The sequence below is a fragment of the Vigna radiata genome, chromosome 3, assembly GCF_000741045.1.
Source record: "Vigna radiata var. radiata cultivar VC1973A chromosome 3, Vradiata_ver6, whole genome shotgun sequence".
In the NCBI taxonomy this organism is placed as follows: domain Eukaryota; kingdom Viridiplantae; phylum Streptophyta; class Magnoliopsida; order Fabales; family Fabaceae; genus Vigna; species Vigna radiata.
Genome location: NC_028353.1, coordinates 9,389,333 through 9,410,584, shown reverse-complemented (window position 1 = coordinate 9,410,584; position 21,252 = coordinate 9,389,333). Strand labels below are relative to the sequence as shown.

The 21,252-nt window shown below is 30.1% G+C and overlaps 2 protein-coding genes across 2 annotated transcripts; both read right to left on the bottom strand.

Moving 5' to 3' along the window:
* Positions 1-601: 601 nt before the first annotated feature.
* Positions 602-3,802, bottom strand: LOC106756821 (glucan endo-1,3-beta-glucosidase 2). Its single transcript, XM_014639420.2, has 4 exons — positions 3,467-3,802; positions 1,224-2,477; positions 1,076-1,103; positions 602-977 (listed from the first exon to the last, which is right to left on the bottom strand). Exons 1-4 carry the CDS (start codon positions 3,522-3,524, stop codon positions 827-829), a joined length of 1,491 nt encoding a protein of 496 aa, XP_014494906.1. The 5' UTR covers positions 3,525-3,802; the 3' UTR covers positions 602-826.
* Positions 3,803-18,023: 14,221 nt separating this feature from the next.
* LOC106757307 (transcription factor MYB41) lies at positions 18,024-20,514 on the bottom strand. Its single transcript, XM_014639946.2, has 3 exons — positions 20,076-20,514; positions 19,635-19,764; positions 18,024-19,049 (listed from the first exon to the last, which is right to left on the bottom strand). Exons 1-3 carry the CDS (start codon positions 20,206-20,208, stop codon positions 18,347-18,349), a joined length of 966 nt encoding a protein of 321 aa, XP_014495432.1. The 5' UTR covers positions 20,209-20,514; the 3' UTR covers positions 18,024-18,346.
* Positions 20,515-21,252: the final 738 nt, after the last annotated feature.

The following is a 21,252-nucleotide window of genomic DNA, read 5'->3' as shown; positions in this document are numbered from 1 at the left end:
AAATAGCGGTGTAAGAATAGTCTCATACTCTTAATAAATATATAAAAAAAGAATAAAATATTTGTGGTAATTAACATATATTAACTTGTGAAAGGACGAATTTAAAAGAAAAAAATAGGTAGTAAATCATAATTAAACTTAACTGGTGTGATGAAGGTATTGAATACAGTAATCTTAATAGTTTGAATATTTATATGTAAAAGAGTGTGAAGAAGGTTATCCGAATAGGATTTTGAGGATTGGATGAGTTTGAAAGTAAAAGAGCAATAAATGGTAAAAAGTGAACAAAAATACTTCTGAGCCAAAATTAAAAGAGTTGACTAGATGCTTTAAATGAGACCGACTCTAAGAGGATTACAATAACAATTGAAATTCATAATTTTATTTTGCTCTTTACTTTTAAAAAATTGCAATTGAAAGATTATATTGATAACTTTAAGCGAATAAATTGAATTAAAATTGGATATTTGAAGTATGAACCAAAATAAAAGTTTATTCTTAAGATGCATATCTCCCACCTAAAGGAAAGAACCTTGTGATCAATACAACACAAACCATTCGGAACTTTTCAATATATATGATTGTGATTTTGAGACCGATTTAATTAGGTTGTTATTTTAACCTTAACTAATAAGCATAATTATAATTTCTAAAAAATTATAATAACAAAAGGATTGTATTACACGACGAAACATGTTACTGCCATTCCTCAGGAAGAAAATTGCAGGAGCAAACAGGAACATGCGAAGGAACTAGCACATAACATCCTCATCTCATCTACCACTAATTTTTAAAATGAACAATACATATCCGAGTTACATAAAATTTATAGCCAAACCACTCCCATGAGCAGAAGAAGTACTATCATCATTACAGGGCTTCTGACACCATGATGTAGATTCCAGGCAGAAGAATCTGAATTTGTGGAATTCATCGATGATAATGTGACGTTAGGGAAGGTTCCATTTTTGCCAAGACTGCACATGTTCACAAATGTCAATTACTTGTGAGCATCAGTAACGTCACACATAAACATCACAGCTAACGAAATGAACCTAAATGCCAAATGTCTTACCTTCCTGGAAACACACACGATCCATGACCTGCATTCATTCGAAATGTTCTTAGTTATACTAGAAATCAGCAATACAACTCTAGAAATTTTGCAGCTAAAATAGATCAACCGAAACTAAAAATTAATCTTAAAAGAATTAGCAATTTACTAGGATTGGTGGTGGAGATTGTAGCCATGTCATTGAAATCACAAGACTGAGGAGACTTTCCCATCTGATGATAGTAAGTGTCAAAAGCATAATTTGCATGTGCAACTACGTTGTCTGGTTCATAACATAGTTGTCCCTGCAGCAAAGGAGAGCAATCCACCTTGCCAGGTCCACATGCCCAATCTATTCCAGCTTGCAGCATCTTGGGATCAGCACCATCTTTTGCAACACAGTAAGTTTGATTGGTGGTGTCATTTGCTAGCACTCCTCCTGATTCTGTTAACCGTAAAACATAAATAGGTTTCCCATTTGCGTCAAACAAACCCCAGTTCTTCTCAGACAATGAACCTGCCTTTGCATCCTCATTGTAGAGTTCATAGATGTAAGTACTAACACCAATGCCGGGGTGTTTGGGAGTTCCAGTTACGTTAAGCACATGCTTGATCAAATTGCTGTTGTAAGTGTTGGCATTTTCTACTGTTGCATCTGGTTCATTAGAGTCACCTTTTGAGGGCCAACCTGTTTCACTCACCACCACGGGAATGTTAGTGTAGTTGAGAAAAGCCATGGCAAAGTATGCTGCATCAATCACAGAATCAAACACGTTGGAGTAGTGGAGAAGAGTGTTAGAATCGATGACTTCTTTGTTTGGAGGGAGGGGTTTGAAGAGTGCATAGTCCAACGGGAACACACCATCTGACTTCATATAATCATAGTAAGGGTAGGTGTTGAGCATTAGATAAGAACCAGTGCTTTGCAAGAAATCAAACATTGGAACCAAGACTGGATTCAGCGAGCGGTTGAAGAAGGCTTGTGAAGGTGGAAATGAGTCAAGGATCATGGAAGAGGAAAGGGGTGTTGAAACTTTAATTTGGTGATCAAGATTTGACGCCAGAAGGGCCGAATGAATGAACTTAAGGGCACTGACAAGCACTTTTGCCGCATTGGGGAGGGCAGTTAAAACCTCAGAACCAACACAGATAGATGTTATGTTAGTGGCAGGGTAATGAGCCACCACATTACGCGAAACCCACTTAGCAGCTGTAGTGTTCGATTGACCAATTGCTAGGATCTCTTCATTAGGAACAGACACAGCAACTCGTATTCCTGTGTTTGCAAGGGCAATGAGCATTGCTTGGTCAGCATCATACAATCTAACATGTCGAATTTGCTGAGCTTTAAGTAGTGCCACTACTTGAGTGGGGTGAGGCATATCTGAGAGATCTCTTCCAATGTTCACCCCAATGAATGGTTCTGCAAGTAACAAATATAAAGATCCATTAAACAATTTTCAGAATAAAGTCATCACTGGCTAACTGGTTAGATAATCAAGGCTGACATAGAAGCATATGCAGGCCGATTCCTCAAAACAATTCAGATTTTGGGGGGAAATATAATGTAAGCATTTGAAATAAGAAATGGCTAATTTGCTTTGTTCTGAAGTTTTAAATATTGTGACACGGGAATTTTTAACAAGATAGTAAATTCAGTAAAAATGAAACAGGCTTATTCCAAAATAGCTTAGACATGTAAAAAGTGTCAGAGTATATACACTTAACCAAATGTGGAGGAAAAGGACTACAAAGACGCCCTACCACATTTAATATTGGAATAGCACTGGTGGACTGCATCACCATTCAAGAAGGTCGATTAATAAAAGCACATCAACCCTCTTCCTTTTTTCAGTTTTTCTTACACATGCACATTAATTGCTAACTCAACTTTTTTCAGTCAAAATAAGAAACATCTACAGAAACCCTCATGCTTTGAGACTAAGAGGGGAAAAAAGGGGTAAACGAGAACAATGGACTAATCCATCACTCTAAGCAACTCCATACCACGCCTCTCTGGGCTCAGAAACCCTTGCATTTGAACATCAACACCAGCTAAATATAACAGAAAATATTTTCAACAGCCAGGCTTAGGATTTTCTGCTACTTGTGTGAGGAGTGAAAAAATGAACAGCAAGTATGGGTGTGTCTGTGTTAATGTCTTGTTACTCGGTAAAATTTCACTCCCACCAAGCAAACCCACCCCTACATCTCAATGAACACTCTTAACAGCTAGGAAGGGTATAAAATGGGTTTTTTCAATAGTGAATGCTGAAGAGTACTCCATGCAGTTCAAGTAAATGCAGTTCATCAGTGCAAACTGAACAATGCCAACTCATGTTTGTACCAAAGTGAAAGAAAGCACAATAACAAATACACTGCAATAACAGGAAACTAAAACTTACTACTCACCTTCATCAATTGCAGCCACATACACTGCAAGAAGAAGAAGAAGAAAGTGCTTGGCCATAGTGTAAATCTCCCTAACAAACTTAGTGAAAACTCACGTATGAACTGCTTGAAAGAGAAAAGCACCAAGCCAGAAAAATGGAAAGTGAAGCTGGGTAAATGCTGTAAGAGAGGGAGAGAGAGTGAAGTGAACAAGAGAGAGCAAGATCAAGATGTGTCTTGGATTTTCACTGCAACAAAGCACAGGCAAAGGTATCAGAAAAAACAAGACAAGGACCGAGGAATGAGGCAAACAAACTCTCTGCTACCTTCATTTTATTTTTTAACAATTTATAGAAAATAAGAGAAACTAAGAATATATATATATATACCTTACACTTGACTAACCATAATCCGCATTCATTAATTTTTCTTCCATCTCTTGCTATTCGTCACCTTCAATCCAAGTATGTGACATTTATTTATCTCTAATATATTGTATATAAATTACTTTTCTATTATATATATACCAGGTTTTTCTGATTCACATACAATAGGTTAAAGGATTGAAAATAAAAAGTACTAGAAAAATAATAGCTTTGTCAATTCATTACATCAATATTAAAAAAGTATTGATTACGTTGAACTGTTTTAATTTTCTCATTTCTTGAGTTGTACAAATAGTATATTGTTTTACCATTTGAGATTTTTTACGTTCTTTCATTTTATATTCATCATATTCATTAAAATTTGACCCAAATGTTCGAATGGTTAAATATTAAAATATTTTTTTATATTAATAACAATTGAAGTGTTTTATTTCTAAGCAAAAATATTTAATTAGAAATCAGTTAAATTTAAGACATTTATTTACTCCATCCATTAGAATGAGAAATTTTGATGAATCAAGCAACGGGACGAAGGACCGTGAAAGAAAATATTGAAAAAGTAACATAGAAAATATATAAACTAGTTTTATTTATTGAAAATAATACAATGAAAAGACGAAGGTGATTTTTTGTATGCTGTTTTTAATAGTTTGTAAACGAATCTAAAAGAAATTTTGAAGTAAACGGTCATAAAAAAGTTTTAAAAACTTAGTTGGTTTACTGTGTCCTAGTCGTTAAAGTAGGAAGCATAATTTTGTTTCTTATCAGTCCATGGTTGTAAAGTTAAAGATAGGATTTTTGTTTGTACTTGGTTGGCGTGTTAATCAGATAGGGACTTCAAACCAATTAAAACTTGGACCGCTTCTCAAAATCCTAATATTACTTCCATAATAAAGTACCATTATTTATTATATTGCACAAAATCACTTTTATTTTACATTATTTATTTATTTTATAAACACATATTTCAAAAAAAAACATATTTTTAATTAAAAAACTATTTTATATTTTATTTTATAAAACAATACTCCTTTTGAAAACACAAAAAGGAAGAGAAAGAGGAAGGTGGGGCCTATCATCCTCGAAGGCGTAAAAAGGGGTCAGCATCAGAGCCAACGGTCACTTTTGAATGTCTTGTGGTTTTCACACATATTTATACAGTTAAAAAACTTAACATAGAATTGTTTAAATCTATATAATTTTTTTAAAACAAATAATTTTAAATAATTATTTGTTTGACAAATAAATATGATTTGTTCGTTAAAAATGAAATTTATTATATTTTAAAAATAAAGAGATTAGAAAAACACACGAAGAAGCATGAATCTCTTTACTTTAATTAATAAGCACCTTTTTTTAAAAGAAAAAACATGTGCAAATTTCCTTTCTTTTATTATGTTCATTTCGAAGTTTAACAAAATTTCGAGTCTAGCCCACTCATGCTGGCCGAGTTTAGCCAACTCAACTATTTTTATCCACTTTCGAACAGACATAAAGGCCCAAAAGATAAAAAAGCCCACATTTTTTCAGAAAAACACAACTCATCATTTCCCACGGGTTTTTATAGCCCAAAAGAAATTCAGAGAAATATCAGTATTCGCCGCTGATATTGGTTGTCGGCTTTTATCTACTTTTGTATTTAAGGAACCTTTGTTTTGTCCAAAAGAAAATGAATTGAGAAATATAAATAAAAGAATATATATACTTTTTAGTGTTTAGGTAGAATATATTTTAATATTTTTGTAAAGTTTGATTTTTTAACCAGAAGTTCTCATTTTCCCTTTCTCCTTTTCCACAGTAACTTCCACTCGTCACACAGTATAGTTTTGAAGTTCATGATTACCAGCTTATGCTTGTTCATTCATCATCAACGTGGAACTTCTCGAATTCAATGTTCAATCCATGTCCTCTAGCAATTTCTCCTCCAAAAGTGCGTCTTCTAACAACAGATTTCAACTGTCTGATATATATATATATACATATATGTATGACTGTACCATGATCAAGTTCTCACGTCATGTAAAATTGAATTGATAAAGAAAAATCAAATGGAACCAAAATGAAACATACTACATATGAATAAAAAGTGAGAGGTGCAACAAAACTGAGCAAAAGGTTTTCTGGAAAGAACGTTATGTTTGCAGTGGCAACTAATCGAAAATGGTACGTAACATGTGTCGAAAGATTATTGAAGCAAGAAGAAAATAGAAAGTAGAAATGATAATGTGAGAGACTAAAATGAAAAGGCAAAAGAAAATGTCTGGCCAGAATGGCTATGTATCTCAAGCACCCACATATGTATTTGTTATATTGGAGCAATTGATGGATTATTGCTGTGTTGGGTACCCTCCCCTCCAAAACATGATGTCTGTTCCTCATATACTCTAATGGGACACCGTGGCACCTTAAGAACATTGTAGAACCCATAATAATAATAATGTATGTGGTTGCAGAACATAACCTTTTTTCTAAAATTAATGGATGTAACAATCAAATCTCCAGATATCCATTCATCATGCTCATTGGTTAAAGTCCCGGATATACTAATATATACATAATTAATATGGTGCAAAATTTCCTCAAATTAACAATTATATTCTCCTTTTGTTGTCTTTTTTTTACTTTTCGTTCATTACAAAAGCTTCCCTACAAAACGTTGACTTCTTGTGTCTTCTTTTTGTTCCTGCTGCGTTCACAAATGTTATTAATTACCCTACCATTTGTATCATTACAGGTTCTTTTTATCACTATTATTCTATACAGAATAAAATCCTGTTTAAGCCGAACAAAATTATTACGGACATTGAGTATTTCTTTGAATATATAAAGTTGTTTGTGTAAAATTTGAATCCAAGATCATTATAATTTCATAGCATTAATTAGGTGATAAGAATGTCTAAAGTTTTTCAACCTTCAAATTTAGAGTCTAGGGTATAGACCCGTTCACACATGAGTGGTATGGTAGTGGATATGTGGTCCTAGTGTAAGAATTCCATGGCCATGGCAGTTCTATCTAAACTACAAAATAAGGAAAGTCTACGCCAAAGTTTGATTCATAACTTTCCCTTTCTACCCACTGGCTACATAAAATTTTCTCATTTTATATTCTTTTCATACAAACTGTTAATAAGAATAATGAAGATACCAAAATGTGATTCCAACCATACTAATAGGAAAAGTACGATTGCGTCAAGCTAGTCATTCATTGGGAGAGTATGGAACAGTCTACTACGTTGAATTTGCAAGCTATTCTAAACCTAAAAGGAAATGTATGACCCTGTGAATGAGCAAAGCATTACGAAACGGTGTGTGATATTAAATAATATGAAATACGAGGGTGTTTGTGGTTTATAAAAAGGAAAACGTGGTATGCATGAAAGTGATAAAAGTAAAAAATGAAAAAAATTATATTAATATATATATATATTTGAAGGTATTGGAGACGTGAAAGGTGAGTTGTAAACATGCACTCATTGGGGCATTGATTCATTTTAACTAATGATGAAAGGGATGGGAGGGTAACCCTTGTTCTGAATTCTCATGCATAGGACACTTTCTTTCACTTTGGAGGGACCCAACATCCACCAATGGAATTCATGCGTGTTTGGGTCGACTGTCCCATCTATTTTGGTACACCAAGTCGCACCGCCCCAACCAAGGGACACCATCTTACCATATACCTTATTTTATTCATCACAATTCTCTTCCCTTTAGGTTTTACTACCTTTATCCTTCTCAATTTCTTCTATTTTTTTTTCTCTTTTCTAAATTTTAACTATGTTACAGTTTATAGTAAACAAAAATGTTAAAAAAATATGTTAGACTTTGTATTTTGCGTTTAGTATAAATAAAGTTTGTTTCATCTTCTATAATATATATAATATATATATATACAGAGGTTTCAACTTTTACAAATGGGGCCTTTTTCATACGAGATAAGAATAAAGGGTATCCTTTTTTTTGTTTTTCATATTATGTATGAATACAATATATCATGAGAAAATGGTGAGATTTTACAACGAAATCTGAGAAGTGAGATTCTAAATAATTGTTTAGATAATCTTAAAGTTGATGTATTTATTTATTTGAAAAAGCTTATCCTATGATTATTGTATCTGTTGTTTATGATTTCATTTGTGCACTTTTTATCGGCACCTTGAGCCTTTACAGGGAAATGAAGCTCCACATAAAGCCACTCAGCAATCAATCATCATCTTCAATCCACTTTCCTTCTTTTCTGATCACCTGGAAATTAAAACAAAGACACTAATATTCTTCTTCTTCTTTCCTTTTTTTTTTTTTTTTTCGAATTGCTCATCTCTATCTAGTGCCCTGGCTTCCATCCTCTAAACCCTGTTCTGTTGGTCCCATCTCTTCAGAGAGGCACACCTGCATATATATTTCAGTGCCTTTGCTAAAAATGCTTAATAATTAGATGGTAGGTAGCAAGTTAAGTTAATAAATTAGTTTATGTATGGTGCACTCCTAACTTTTTTTTTTTTTTGCAAACTGATAAACTAGTTTATTTTATTAAAAGCTTGTAAAATAAGCTATTTATATCAAACAGTTTTATGTTAGTTAAACTAATTAGTTAAATAAGCTAATAGCTAGCTCATTGATATTATTTCTAATATTTTGGTTAAGTGAAAACAATACTTACAAACTTTGAAGACTATCAAGCAAGGCCACTATTGAAATGTAATAGAATATAAAAGTAAGATTGAGTTCTATGAAAGAAAAAGAGTAAAATGAATTCTTTCACTATTTAGCATTTTTTTTAACCAACAATACATCTTTACCTTTCCTTCTAGCATCAACTAATAGGATGTGTGTTAAAGATTCCAGAAAATAAATCTCTTCCTCATTTTACCACCCATTGAATGAATAGTCTTTTAACCTAGACTTTAAATTTAATTTAATTTTACAAAATTAATGAGATATGAGTTCATTTCTATATTGTAATATTTATTTTATGTATGATCTTCAATACACTTCTTTATATTATGAAATATATATTTTAAATGTGAAACTATATATTAATATATATTAATGAGTGATTCAATAATAATTTAATAATGAGTAATATGATAGATCTTACAAAAATAAAATTTAGATAATTCTAATATTATTTTATGAAATAAACTTTATATTTAACTTAATCTACCAAAATCAATATTTAAAATAAAGTTTACACTCAATTAATTATATATTATAAACCCATATATAATCTAATTCTATGAGATTTTCTAAAGAATCACCTGTTTCACCTACAAAACCTTGCGACAATGCTTAATACTTATCATACAAGCTAGTACATGAATAGCCTCTTGTCGATATATATGCGTCCACTGCTGTAGAATGGTGATAGAAGCTGCTACATGTTACTGCTTCCTTATGTTAAATTCAAAAATTGTATAGAAGCGAGGCCTGGAATGATAGAACTGTGATGGTACTAATTATCTTCAAGTCATGGTATGAAAATACTGTCTTTTTAATTTTCTATTCCATCCTAAATACTGTCTTTGAAATTTTTACATTTATTGTTAACTATTTAAATGATTTCAGGTCCTTGTTAACTATTTAAAATATAAAAAAACATAAATATCTTTCTTACAATACAGTCATCAAGATTCTTGCAAATAAGACAAAATTAAAATTGTGCTTTAGCATATATGAAAAAGAAAATGTATTTGTAGTGGTATGTGCCTATGAGAGTTTGGCACACAACCCTGCTTTGTCTAACTTAGTCTTGCCTACCACTGATGTGTAGATTGACTAATGCATGGAATAATTACCTAGTATACAGAAAATGAGTTTGCTCCACTGTAGTTTTCCACTCCCAAAATTAATCGTTAAAAAAACAATGAATAGTTTGAGGGATTCGAAATATAAATAATATTTTATTACGTTTATTGCACTAAGATTATTAATCGACAATTACGTACTACTGGTTTTTTTTCTGAATCCAACGTATGAAGGATATGAGGGATTAGCCGCACCAAGTTATAATTATGATGGTAATTATAACTATGGAGTCAATCAACGAAATTGATAAAGGTATAGTAGTGATATGTGATTGAACCTTCTAACGATTGCAATGAAGATATTTGACTCACTAAATAATATATTGTCGACCAATCATATCACTCTCTCAGTTACACCTCATATAAGAAACTTTGTGTGGTAGCCTAGCCACCAATAATCTTGCTCCGACAAAAACTGTTTAACCTAGGTTACTCATGAAATCTTGTAGCTTTATTAATTTTACATATTTTTAGAATATTTTGAAATTCACTCCAAAATTCAATCTAAAACTTTATGACGTGCTGTGACATAGTGTTTGAAGAAAAAAGCTTCAATGTAAAATATAACTACTTCATATTTTTGTCGTCAAACACGAGATAATTCAAATATTTTCCAATTGCATATTTACGTGAATATATAATAATAACAATAATAATAATTACTATTATTATTATTTCTTTGTTTCACGGAAGACATATTGCTAAATAATATATTTACAATCAATTATCGGCAACATTTTTTAATTTGATATTGAAAAAAATTAGCTGACACTAAAATTAAAAACCTTATCGTAGTGACTGAAATAAGATGCTATTGTGCACATAATATATACATTTTTTGTGAAATAAAAAAAATTGAAAAGGTCATTACCAATTTTAAATATATTAATAAAAATTATTTTAATTAAAACATCCAAATAAAATAAGGCTTTTCAAGATATTGTTAATTTTTTTTCATTGACACACAGAACACGGTTACTGCAATAATAATATTTTATTTAAATCACTGCAAGTATCGGAAGGAAAAGGTATATTTAAATGTATAAAATAAAACTGCTGATTATTTAGTTTATTTTGCATTACTAATTTAATGCAATAAAAATAAATGGAAGTTGATTAAATATCAAATAAGAATAATGAATTAATTTTTCATATATATTTAATTATGAATAATGATTGCAAAAGTAATTAGTATTTTTGACAAATTAGATTGACACGTGAATTTGGTATTAATGTTCTGCTGTACACGCAGGTTGTCACGCACTTAAAAAGCGTATTTTCATGACTTGGCACGTCTTTACTCTTCGCAACTATTTAGCATAAACTATATCCACTTTATCCTAAAAAAAAATCATTACTTTATATACTTAAGTACACTACAATGGTCTTTATTTAATCTAAATAAAAAAATAAATTATTTTTAAATATATGTTTATTTTTATAAAACCAGTACTTTTTTTTAATTTCAGTCTTTATGAATTCTCCTTTTTAATTTTTCATTTTTTTTAATTCTTACTATTGGATAACATTCATTAACTGCACATATACTTTAAATTGAGGTTGAGTAATTATTCTAGATAGATTTTCATCCTAAATTTAAATTTAAAATATATATATATATATATATATATATATATATATATATATATATATATATATATATAAATTAAAAGAAATAGTGGTTTTGATGGAGGAGAAGTATGAGATGGCCACATATAAGATGTCATTTTTATGTGTGCGTTGCATCATAAATGGAAGAATAAGAGGAATTAATTGAGAGGATGATTTTATGAAGAGTTTGCAATAATGTGAGTAATTATAGTATGAAGACCAAGATTAGTGATTTTCGATCTGGCTTTTTAGGAGTTCGAAATTGGTAACATGGTTTTGTGTCGTGTCACTCGTCTTTGTATTTGTTGGAGCTTTTTCACATTCGGGGTGATATGGATTGAGAATGATGTTGTTGATATGATACGATGCCATTTAAGACTCACTATCACATCTTGTTGGATCTCATGTCCTAATTTCTCATAGTGTGGATATAAATTCGAACCATTCTCGGAACCTTGGTCAGACAAATGTCAATTCTCAACCAAAAATTATATTTTCAAATTATCACACATCAAATACTCACTTCATCTGTCACTGTTTTATTTTCAAATTATTTTTTATTTATTAAGAATTTTCCACCTTTTATCGTTAAATAATTACAATTCTATAATAAAATAGAGAGAAAAAAAAATACACTAAACATTTTTCATCCAACCTGAAGAGCTGTCACTATCCCTTGGAAAGAGGGTTATCCGTCAAATTTGGAATCATAATATTGTTTGAACAAATTAAAATAGCAAAATAGTTTTCATCTTCATGCATAAGATTCTATGGTAGGATCGGCCTACTAGTAATGAATAAATAAAAAAAAAAAAAAAACTATCTTTTCGAATTTGAATTTGATATTTAATTCATGAAATTCGTCCCCAAATTTGTATTAAAAACTTTATTAGCACCACTTCTGCACAGTTTGCTTTTTTAGAAGATCGACATGAATTTTAAAATATATATATATATATATATATATATATAAGAAACTAATTTCAATTGTTTCAAGTGTAAAGGTTAAGTCAACCATTTTTAACGTACGATTGATAGATTATCTTTCAGTTCAAGTCTTAGTAAAATTGTTCATCTTTATCATTTATTCACGTTGTATGTTTGTTCAATTTAGAACTGATATTAAAATTAATCACATATTAATAACATAATAAATATAAAATTACCTATCTTTTTACCTCAAATTTATATATTATAACTTTTGGTGGAATAAATTTTTTTTAATAAAAAACTAATTACAATCAAATTGTATATAATCACACATTACCTCTAAACAGATTTAACATAGATTAATTAACTAGATAGATAATTTATCGACTTAGTTTCTTGATTGTCTAATCTTAACATGATTCTTTTGAACTTTTCACCAACAATCAATTGTTTGAATTATAGCTGATTGATCAGTCATATAATAAATTACTTAATTTATATATTTTTTTATTATAACTGTTATTTTATATTAAATTGTAAATGAGTGACAAAATTCATTCATAAAACTTGTTTGTCTGTTAGGTCTTATTCAATTCAGTGGATTTGAGAGAAAATAATTGAGAGGATTTGAAAATAATTTTTTTTTTTATTTGAATAGATTTGGAAATAAGTAAGACTAGATTTGAAAGTAAAATTTGTGAGAATTAGTGTAAGATTTAATTTATATGATAAATTAAAAAAAAATTTACTTCCAAATTTATTCAAATAAACAATAAAAAAATTTATTATCAAATCCTTTCAATTACTCTTCCTCAAATCTACTCTTCCTCAAATCTACTCAGGTGAACAAATCCTTTCATCAACTAATTCTAAAAGCTCATAAAACAAGATAGAACAAAAATGTTGCACCTTTTGAATTTGGTTCTTTTTCGTTAATCCGATTAATTCAATCTCAACTAAACTCATTAAATTGACCTATCATTTTATTAAATAACAATTATATTTTAAAAGCAAAAGTAATGTTATGTTTTTAAAACACAAATATATTGTAATTTACATTTATTTACATAACAAATAATTATATTTAAAATAAAAATTAATTTCGTTAATATGATTCGATATTATAATATATTTTTTGTTAAATTTTAAAACGACGAAAACAACTCTCTGGCTCCATACAGGATAAAGCCAAGCCAAAGGTTACAGAAAGGTGGGAACGGTTGAATAAAAATTTTCTTTGTGATGACCACTCTACCTTTAACTTATATATTAAATAAATCAAATTAAAAAAAAAAAAAAAAAAACAGTATTCAAACAAACTCAAAATTTAAGTTCCGGATGTTGTATGGGTTGCGAGTGTTGTGGGTGACTTGGAAATCCAAACTCATACACACTATATATATATATATATATATATATAAGTTTGTTAACCAATTTTAAATACAAGAGTATTTTAATAATTTTAAAATTTAATTTTAAAAAAATAAAAAATAGTTATTAAAAATCCTGGTTGATCCAACGAAAGAAGTTATTAGTTTTTATTTTATATTTTTTAAAAGCTAATTGTTTTTTAAAATAAAAAATAAAATAAAAGATAGTTCTTTTTTTAATTCATATGGGTTTTATAAACCCAGACGGGTTCTATATATTCTAAACCCTTAATCCTAGGTAGTTTTTTTTTAACCCAAACGACTTTTATAAACTTAGACGGGTTCTATAAACCCAAACGAGTTCTATAAACTAAGACAGGTTCTATAAATCCTAAACCTTAACCCTAAACCATTATTTTTTTTAAAAGGTAGTTGTTTTGTAAAATAAAAAATAAAATAAAAGGTAGTTGTTTTCTAAAATTAAAAATAAAATAAAAGTTAATAACTTATCTCGGACCAGGATTTTTAATAACTACCTTTTATTTTATTTTTTATTTTAAATTAAATTTTAAAATTATTAAAATATCCTTAAATTTAAAATTGATTTTCTTTTCTTTAACCTAAAATTTGGTACACTTTGTTAAAATGTACCCACTAAAAAATCTCCTTATCTCAATTAGCAAACCCTATATATATATATATATATATATATATATATATATATATATATATATATATATATTTTTAGAAAACATTTAATATACAAATCTGAAATTNTTGGTACACTTTGTTAAAATGTACCCACTAAAAACTCATATGTTTAGTAGTTCAGTATCTACTATATATATATATATATATATATATATATATATATATATATATATATATATAGTTTTAGAAAACATTTAATATACAAATCTGAAATTGCAAGTTATCAAATTTCAAAGAAAACGATATCTTAAATAGAGTAATTAATTCTCAATGATATATTAGGCTCATAACATTCATGCTATTTGTAGAAAGAAAGAGGATATGTAACTTTTATTACTTGATAATTGAAATAAATGAGTAGTTTATAAACAAGTTTATTTCTCAACCCATTGATGTACTCTTTCAAAATAAAATCGTGATGAAGTCACAATCTTAAAGTGGACATTGAAATCAAAAGTATATAATTCACCAATATGTAACCTTAAATACATGTAATAACCATAAGCATAATCAAGTCTTATTCATAAACAGGGCAATTAGGAATGAGTAGATATTTACATAACTGTGAATACTAAAAGGTTTTATACTAAGAATAATAGAGAATAATTTATAAAAATATTAAAGAAGCCATAGACTAAAGTATGAAATGGAGACAACGCGGAATCTTGGCACATTCAGAAGGACAACCTTTGACTTACGAAGTGGCAATATGAATGCGAGGGCCACGAAATTAAGGTTTTGTCGTTGGGGCAAAGACAATAAGTGCCAAAAAGAGTGTGTGTGAACTCATTGCAATACCTTCATCAAAGTCCAAAAATTTGAACCCATCGTAAAAAAATCCATAACTCCATTTTCAAAGACCCTGTAACCAAAGACTATGACCAAAACAAAACAATCTTCGATACAGATTTCAACTCTTTCAGTTATTCCACTTTCTCAGGTCAATTCTCTTTGAATCATATTCTTCTACTTCTACTATCAAACAACTAAGGTTTCTTCCTCAAATTTTGGGAAAATATTACAATAATTCTATCTCATATACGCGTTTTGAGCCTCCTTTAGAAATTGGAACTAATGTTATGTGCCTTTATGCTAGGCCTGTATTATCATCTTTCAAAAGGAAGTGGTTCCGAGTAATACACGTAAATTATTTACATTTTTTAATCTTCTCCACCTGCCGTCATCTCAAGTAAAAGGAAGAAACCCTTTGTCAAATCATAAATTATCACACAAACATAATCAATGTCTTTACTTTTTCTTCTTTTATGATTATTTTTACCATATTAAATCATACATTATTCCTTAAATCACTTTTTTTATTTTCTTTTATGGAGGGAATGTATCACTACACCCCTTCTTATTAAATCTTCTCATTCTGGAATATTAATAATACACTCCTTTAAACATACTTTTTTTTTAATTTATTCAAAATTACGAGTTTTATTTTGTTTAATGAGTTTTGTTTCTATATTTTTGTTTGTAAATCTCAATGTGTTCACATATGTGTATTAATATATCTACTAATTAACAACCTTTTGTTGCCTTTGTTATATATTAAATATTTCAAAGGTATGATCATTTTAGAGTTACGATAAATATAACATTTAATACTTTAGAAACTTAAAATGTTTTCTATTTATTTTTTATTTACAAATATTTAAGATCATTTTCATATTCTGCGAATCAATATTATGCAGGCCTTTTGAAAATGAAAAGTCTTACATGTCAACGGAAGACTGAGTCAACTACTAGTGAAACTTTTTACAAAGTTTTTTATTTTCTTTTTTAATAAAAGAACTATAAGTTGTAGCTCTATTTATCCACACCATTATATATATAGTTGAACAATATTTTATATATTTTAAATATTAATATACCGGTAGATCTTTGTTTTTTATTTATTAACTTACCAAATGGAAAATTTTCTATTTTGTTGTATACATATTTTACATTTTTATTTTATCTTTAATTATACATAAAAGTTTCAATATTTTAAATCTGACCACTATTATTTAATACCCACATAAAAATAAAGAAAAAAAATAGTGAAAATGTTTAATTTTTAAAAAGTTATTAAATAAACAAAAATTCTACATAAATGTAAGTTTTAAAATTTTATCTTTAATTATACATAAATGTTTACTTTTGTTAGGCAGTTAATTTTTAAAAATTTATTAAATAAAAAAAAATTACTTATATGTATCTATATAAATTGATGAACTAAATTCTTTTAAGATGTAATATGAGTTGAGGTAGGGTTCAAAATTTGAGTGATGAATAAGCAGAGGATTCATTATGAGGAATGTAAAGAAAATATCTGTGACAATGTATGTTATAACAACGCGGAAAGCCATAAAGCCAAGGCTTGCATGTTACATGTTTGACTGAATGCACTGTTTCTGTACATCAGACCTTCCTTCTTCCTTCTTCCTTCTTCCTTCTTCCTTCACTTCTACCCTTCCCTTCATCCTCTTCACACTTATTCATCGACTTCAACTTTTCGATTTTCTACTCCATCAGTTATTTTCCTACGTCACTATACATGCTATCAAATATATTTTTCTCATTTCATTTTCTCTAATAAATCATTTTTCAGAAATCAGTAATCATTTAATAAAGATATAACATATTTAAGCTTGACAATCTTGTTCCTATTATATATATGGAAACTTTAGAAAGAAAGAAGTAATCTTAGCTTACAAATAAGATATGGTGGCTGTCATGATGTAACGTATAGACAATCGTAGATGTTCGTATATGAGACGTATTTTATGATTAGGTTTTGCGAATCTTACCTTCAGAACCAAGTAATAAAACCTCCACCCAAGCAAGCCCGATGGAACATCCATCAAGATTGCAGTGCAGCAGAATCAATAACTAATTATCATGTCTCATTATTATATATATTTTATGCAGTATCTGCATGTAAAGTTATAGTTCATTTTTATGTTACTTTAACTTATTTTTTAATTTTTTAATTTCATTTATTAAGCTGATGTATGACTAAATTCTGGATGAAGGTATAATAATAATAAATAATTATTAATTTTACTATTTGTAGTTAATACTGTGTGAGCGGAGTAGATTTTAAGCAGTGAAAAAGAAGCATTGGGCAGTCGTTGTCATAACCCCTTAACCCACCACCATCATCTTAAACCTGTCTTTGTCTTACCACTATCAAACCTCAACCTTTTTACCAAACAATTAAGGTTCCTTCTAAAACTGTAATAAAATGACTGCTGTTAAATGGAATGCGATTAAAAGGAAAAAATAACATAATATGGATGATTAAAAATACAACATAAATTTCTCATGCTTGCTTCAGAGTGAGTTGAATCCAATAAATACTGCTAATTATTTTATATCAAAATTATAACTATTTCAAGTAAAAAGGAAAAAAGACAATATCATTCTGTACACATTAACTGAAACAATATTCCTAAGTTGAAGCTCCAAACATACATTATCAATTAATTATAAAGACAACACTATAATTATCCTAACACAATTGTCTTTCGTAAATGATATTTATTGTCTTAAAAAAGTTATAAAAACGACAAATTTCTACCTTTTAATGTTGGAATTTAATTGGAAATGTTCCTCTATTTTTTTTTTCTCGTTTTACCCCGTAGTAATTTAGAGTTGTTCACCTTTTCATTTAAATTTTCGCAAACAGAAAGAACCAAGTTGCCTTCTGATTGCTACAGAAATGTAGACTTAGAAAGTAACTAAAAAAAGAATGAATACGGAACCATATATTCGGGAAATATTTCAAGTTAGGATTACCACAAATTCAAGAATACAATTTTTTTTTTCTTTATTTGAATTCCCTTTTCCTACTGTTTACATATAGTAAGAAACAAGTTTCATTTAATTGATAACAAGGGCTTCAAGTGGACATTTTGGACAACCTTATACAGATATCTTTTTCCCTTGATTATAGAGTGAAAAGTTGGGGCATATAAAAGTGGATAACATACTAAACAAGAGTTACGGTTCTGTTTGAATTGTGATTAACTTTTTATTCTTTGCAACAACTTACAAGCACATTACAAGTAAGAAGTGGAGAGAAAAAAAAAAAAATTCAACTCAAAGCAACCCGTATGCCCAAGATTCTGAATCCATGATGAGTCTTGGGTACTGATTAGCAGAAGTGTCAAACACTTGCTTTCTGTCAGCATCGCTATCATCATTAATAAGCATATTCCAACTTCTAATCAAGTCATCATCCCACAAGGCCACACTGCTATTGTTGTTGTCAATCTTAGTATCATTGTAATCATCGGACCAGTCAAAATCTGGGAGCAGCAGGTCTTCAAAGAAGTTGGGGGAATTTGAATAAGAAGACGATGACGTTGAAGATGATGTAGTGGTTGGTGAAGCGGAAGTAGCAGACGGAACTAATATCTCACTGGGCTCTATGATGGGAACTTCATCAGTGAACAACTCATTCATTATCGATTCAAAAAGGGGTATCATGATTTGGTCTTCCTCCTTAGCTTCTTCGGTGATGGTTGATAGATCAAATGAAGTCTCTGCCTTCTCTGGCTCCTTGTTTTGCCCATTTTCAGGCTCAAATTTTGGGTCTTCCTCAACTTGGATAGCTTGTTGCTGATCTTGTGGTTCTTGCAATGGCGGATTGGGTTGGCTTTGCTCAGTTGTAATGGAAAGTGACTTGTGGGTAACAGGATCGATTCCCATTTTCTTGAGCTTTTTCTTTATGTGAGTGTTCCAGTGATTCTTGATCTCATTATCAGTTCTTCCTGGAAGATGAGAAGCAATCTTAGACCACCTGCACAAGTGAGAAAACAAAACATCAGAAATCAGTATAGGAAGGAACCCAGTTATTAAAAAAAGTGGTTCCATAAAAAACTTCCTACTTGGAATGTTTACAAGCAAAAATAACTACGTCATGGAAGTTACAAAATCAGAAAATTTGCTCGTAAGACAAACTTGGGGATCATTTCTACATTAATGATTTCCCTTTACAGTCAACATGAAATAAATACAATCATACAGTTCCTTTCCTTTTAAAAAAACTAAGGAAGAAAGAGAGTTGGTCTGCAATTTTTATACGTTTTCTCCTCCTTGTAGGAGTGTGATACCATGGGACCATTTTTTTTTTTTTTTTGATGAATAAACAAATTGCCACTTGAGGGCGTGTATAATAGAAATGATAACTTTGTTTTAGTTATTGCTTTTGACATGATTGAGATACGTTTTAATTTTATATAAAACAATGTTTTTAGATTAGCCTAGTCTAATATTTGAGAAGAACACTGTACCGGTTATTTAATCAATTAAAAAAAAATGGTTGATTAAGGAATAGCCGAACATGCAGAAGAGACAGGGGAAACAGAGCGGGAGGAGGAAGAACCTATTGCCAAGTTGAGCATGGAGATCAATGACCATTTTCTCTTCATATTCTGATAAAAGGCCTCTCTTGAGGTCTGGCCTGAGGTAATTTGTCCATCTGAGCCTGCAACTTTTGCCACACCTTAAGAGCCCTGCATGAAGACATAAGACAGATTTGTTAAGTCAGCATGCAGTGATTAAAACATGCAAGTGAAATCAAGCTATACTGAAATCATTATGTCCAAGAAACAACAGAAGCCATAATGTTTCTTGATTACTTGCGATCAGAATGCTCAAAAGACATGCAAAAAAAAAAAAGAAAGAAAAATTCCAAGTCCATTTTTGAATGTCTGCTTACAATGAATTAGAGAAAAAGGGAAAAATGAATGAAGGATTTGAATAGGCAAAAAAGTGTGTTGAAGCATGAAGAGATGCAGGAAGAGAAAGATGAATGAAAGGGGACCTGCTAGTTTAGGGACAGCTCTCCAGCAACATTGGCCATTGGTAAGGATGAAGTTGATGAGTTTCTTATCCTCCTCTGCAGTCCATGGCCCCTTCTTCAACCCCACTTTGTCACAGCAAGGTTGTCTTCCCATTTTGTGTTCCCCACAACTCAAATGCCAACAAAGTCTACCTGGAATCTGCAATCGATCCTTCAAACCAGAGGTTTCAGGTGTGTGTGAGAGAGAGAGAGAGAGAGAGAGAGCAAGGAAGACTTAGAGTTCCTCAGAATATGCACATAACAAGGTGAGATAGAGCAGCACCACCTACTTATTTATATATAAAATTCAACGCCCTCTTAACTAAGAACTCCCTTAACCCCACCACCACAATTTCTCATTTCTCTTTTTATTAACTTTCTTTACTACCTTTTATTTTATTATTAGTGGAGACTGACACGTGTTGTTCAGGGATGTGACACGGTCCACACGTGCTACGTCTTCTTCAGAAAACACCACATCATCAAACTTCTTTGCTTTGGTTGGAAGCGTGAGATACTCCACTAACTCAATCCTCTCCAAAAACAGTAATAGAACAAATAACACTTAAATCCCATAAATGATGGCAGCACACACATCACCAACTCTTTTTCCCATTCCCTTTCTTTTTTGTTGACATTTTCGTTTATACTGCCGTCGTTATCACCAACACAACAACTATCAAATTTACTCCACTCTGTAAAATTAGGGTTCACACCCTCAATCTGGTAATATAAAAACCCATTAATCTACACAATCAATGTAAATGCAAAATTCTCAATTTCCCTCATCGACAACTTCTTTTCTTTCCTCTGTTACTGTCCCTTCAAAATTGTCAATCCACTTAACACACATTTTAATATTTTACTCAAGCACATCACGTTTTCAATATCTTATTATGAAATCTAAAAAAAAAAGAGAGAAATTAGCTTACGTAAACACACAAGTATTCTTAATTTTTTTACAGGAGTTACTCTTGTTGTATTTGGAATTTCAGAACATTGCTTAATTCTGACCTCAGCTGCTACTACTTGGCACGGTCACCTATGTCTAAACAAATATAAACTCCTGAGTTGTTTTTATAACGAGAAATGTTATGTGTATAATAATTTATACATCAGATTATATATTAATCTCTTTTGTGTATTATCTTTTTACATA

Bases quoted from the DNA above. Each gene is read 5' to 3' on its own strand.
- LOC106756821 (XM_014639420.2), bottom strand. From the start codon at position 3,524: ATGGCCAAGCACTTTCTTCTTCTTCTTCTTGCAGTGTATGTGGCTGCA. The intron at 2,478-3,466 runs GTGAGTAGTAAG...TGTTACTTGCAG, and splicing joins TGTGGCTGCAATTGATGAAG to AACCATTCATTGGGGTGAAC. The intron at 978-1,075 runs GTAAGACATTTG...GAACATGTGCAG, and splicing joins TCGTGTGTGTTTCCAGGAAG to TCTTGGCAAAAATGGAACCT.
- LOC106757307 (XM_014639946.2), bottom strand. From the start codon at position 20,208: ATGGGAAGACAACCTTGCTGTGACAAAGTGGGGTTGAAGAAGGGGCCA. The intron at 19,765-20,075 runs GTCCCCTTTCAT...GTCTTCATGCAG, and splicing joins AGCTGTCCCTAAACTAGCAG to GGCTCTTAAGGTGTGGCAAA. The intron at 19,050-19,634 runs GTTCTTCCTCCT...TCACTTGTGCAG, and splicing joins CATGCTCAACTTGGCAATAG to GTGGTCTAAGATTGCTTCTC.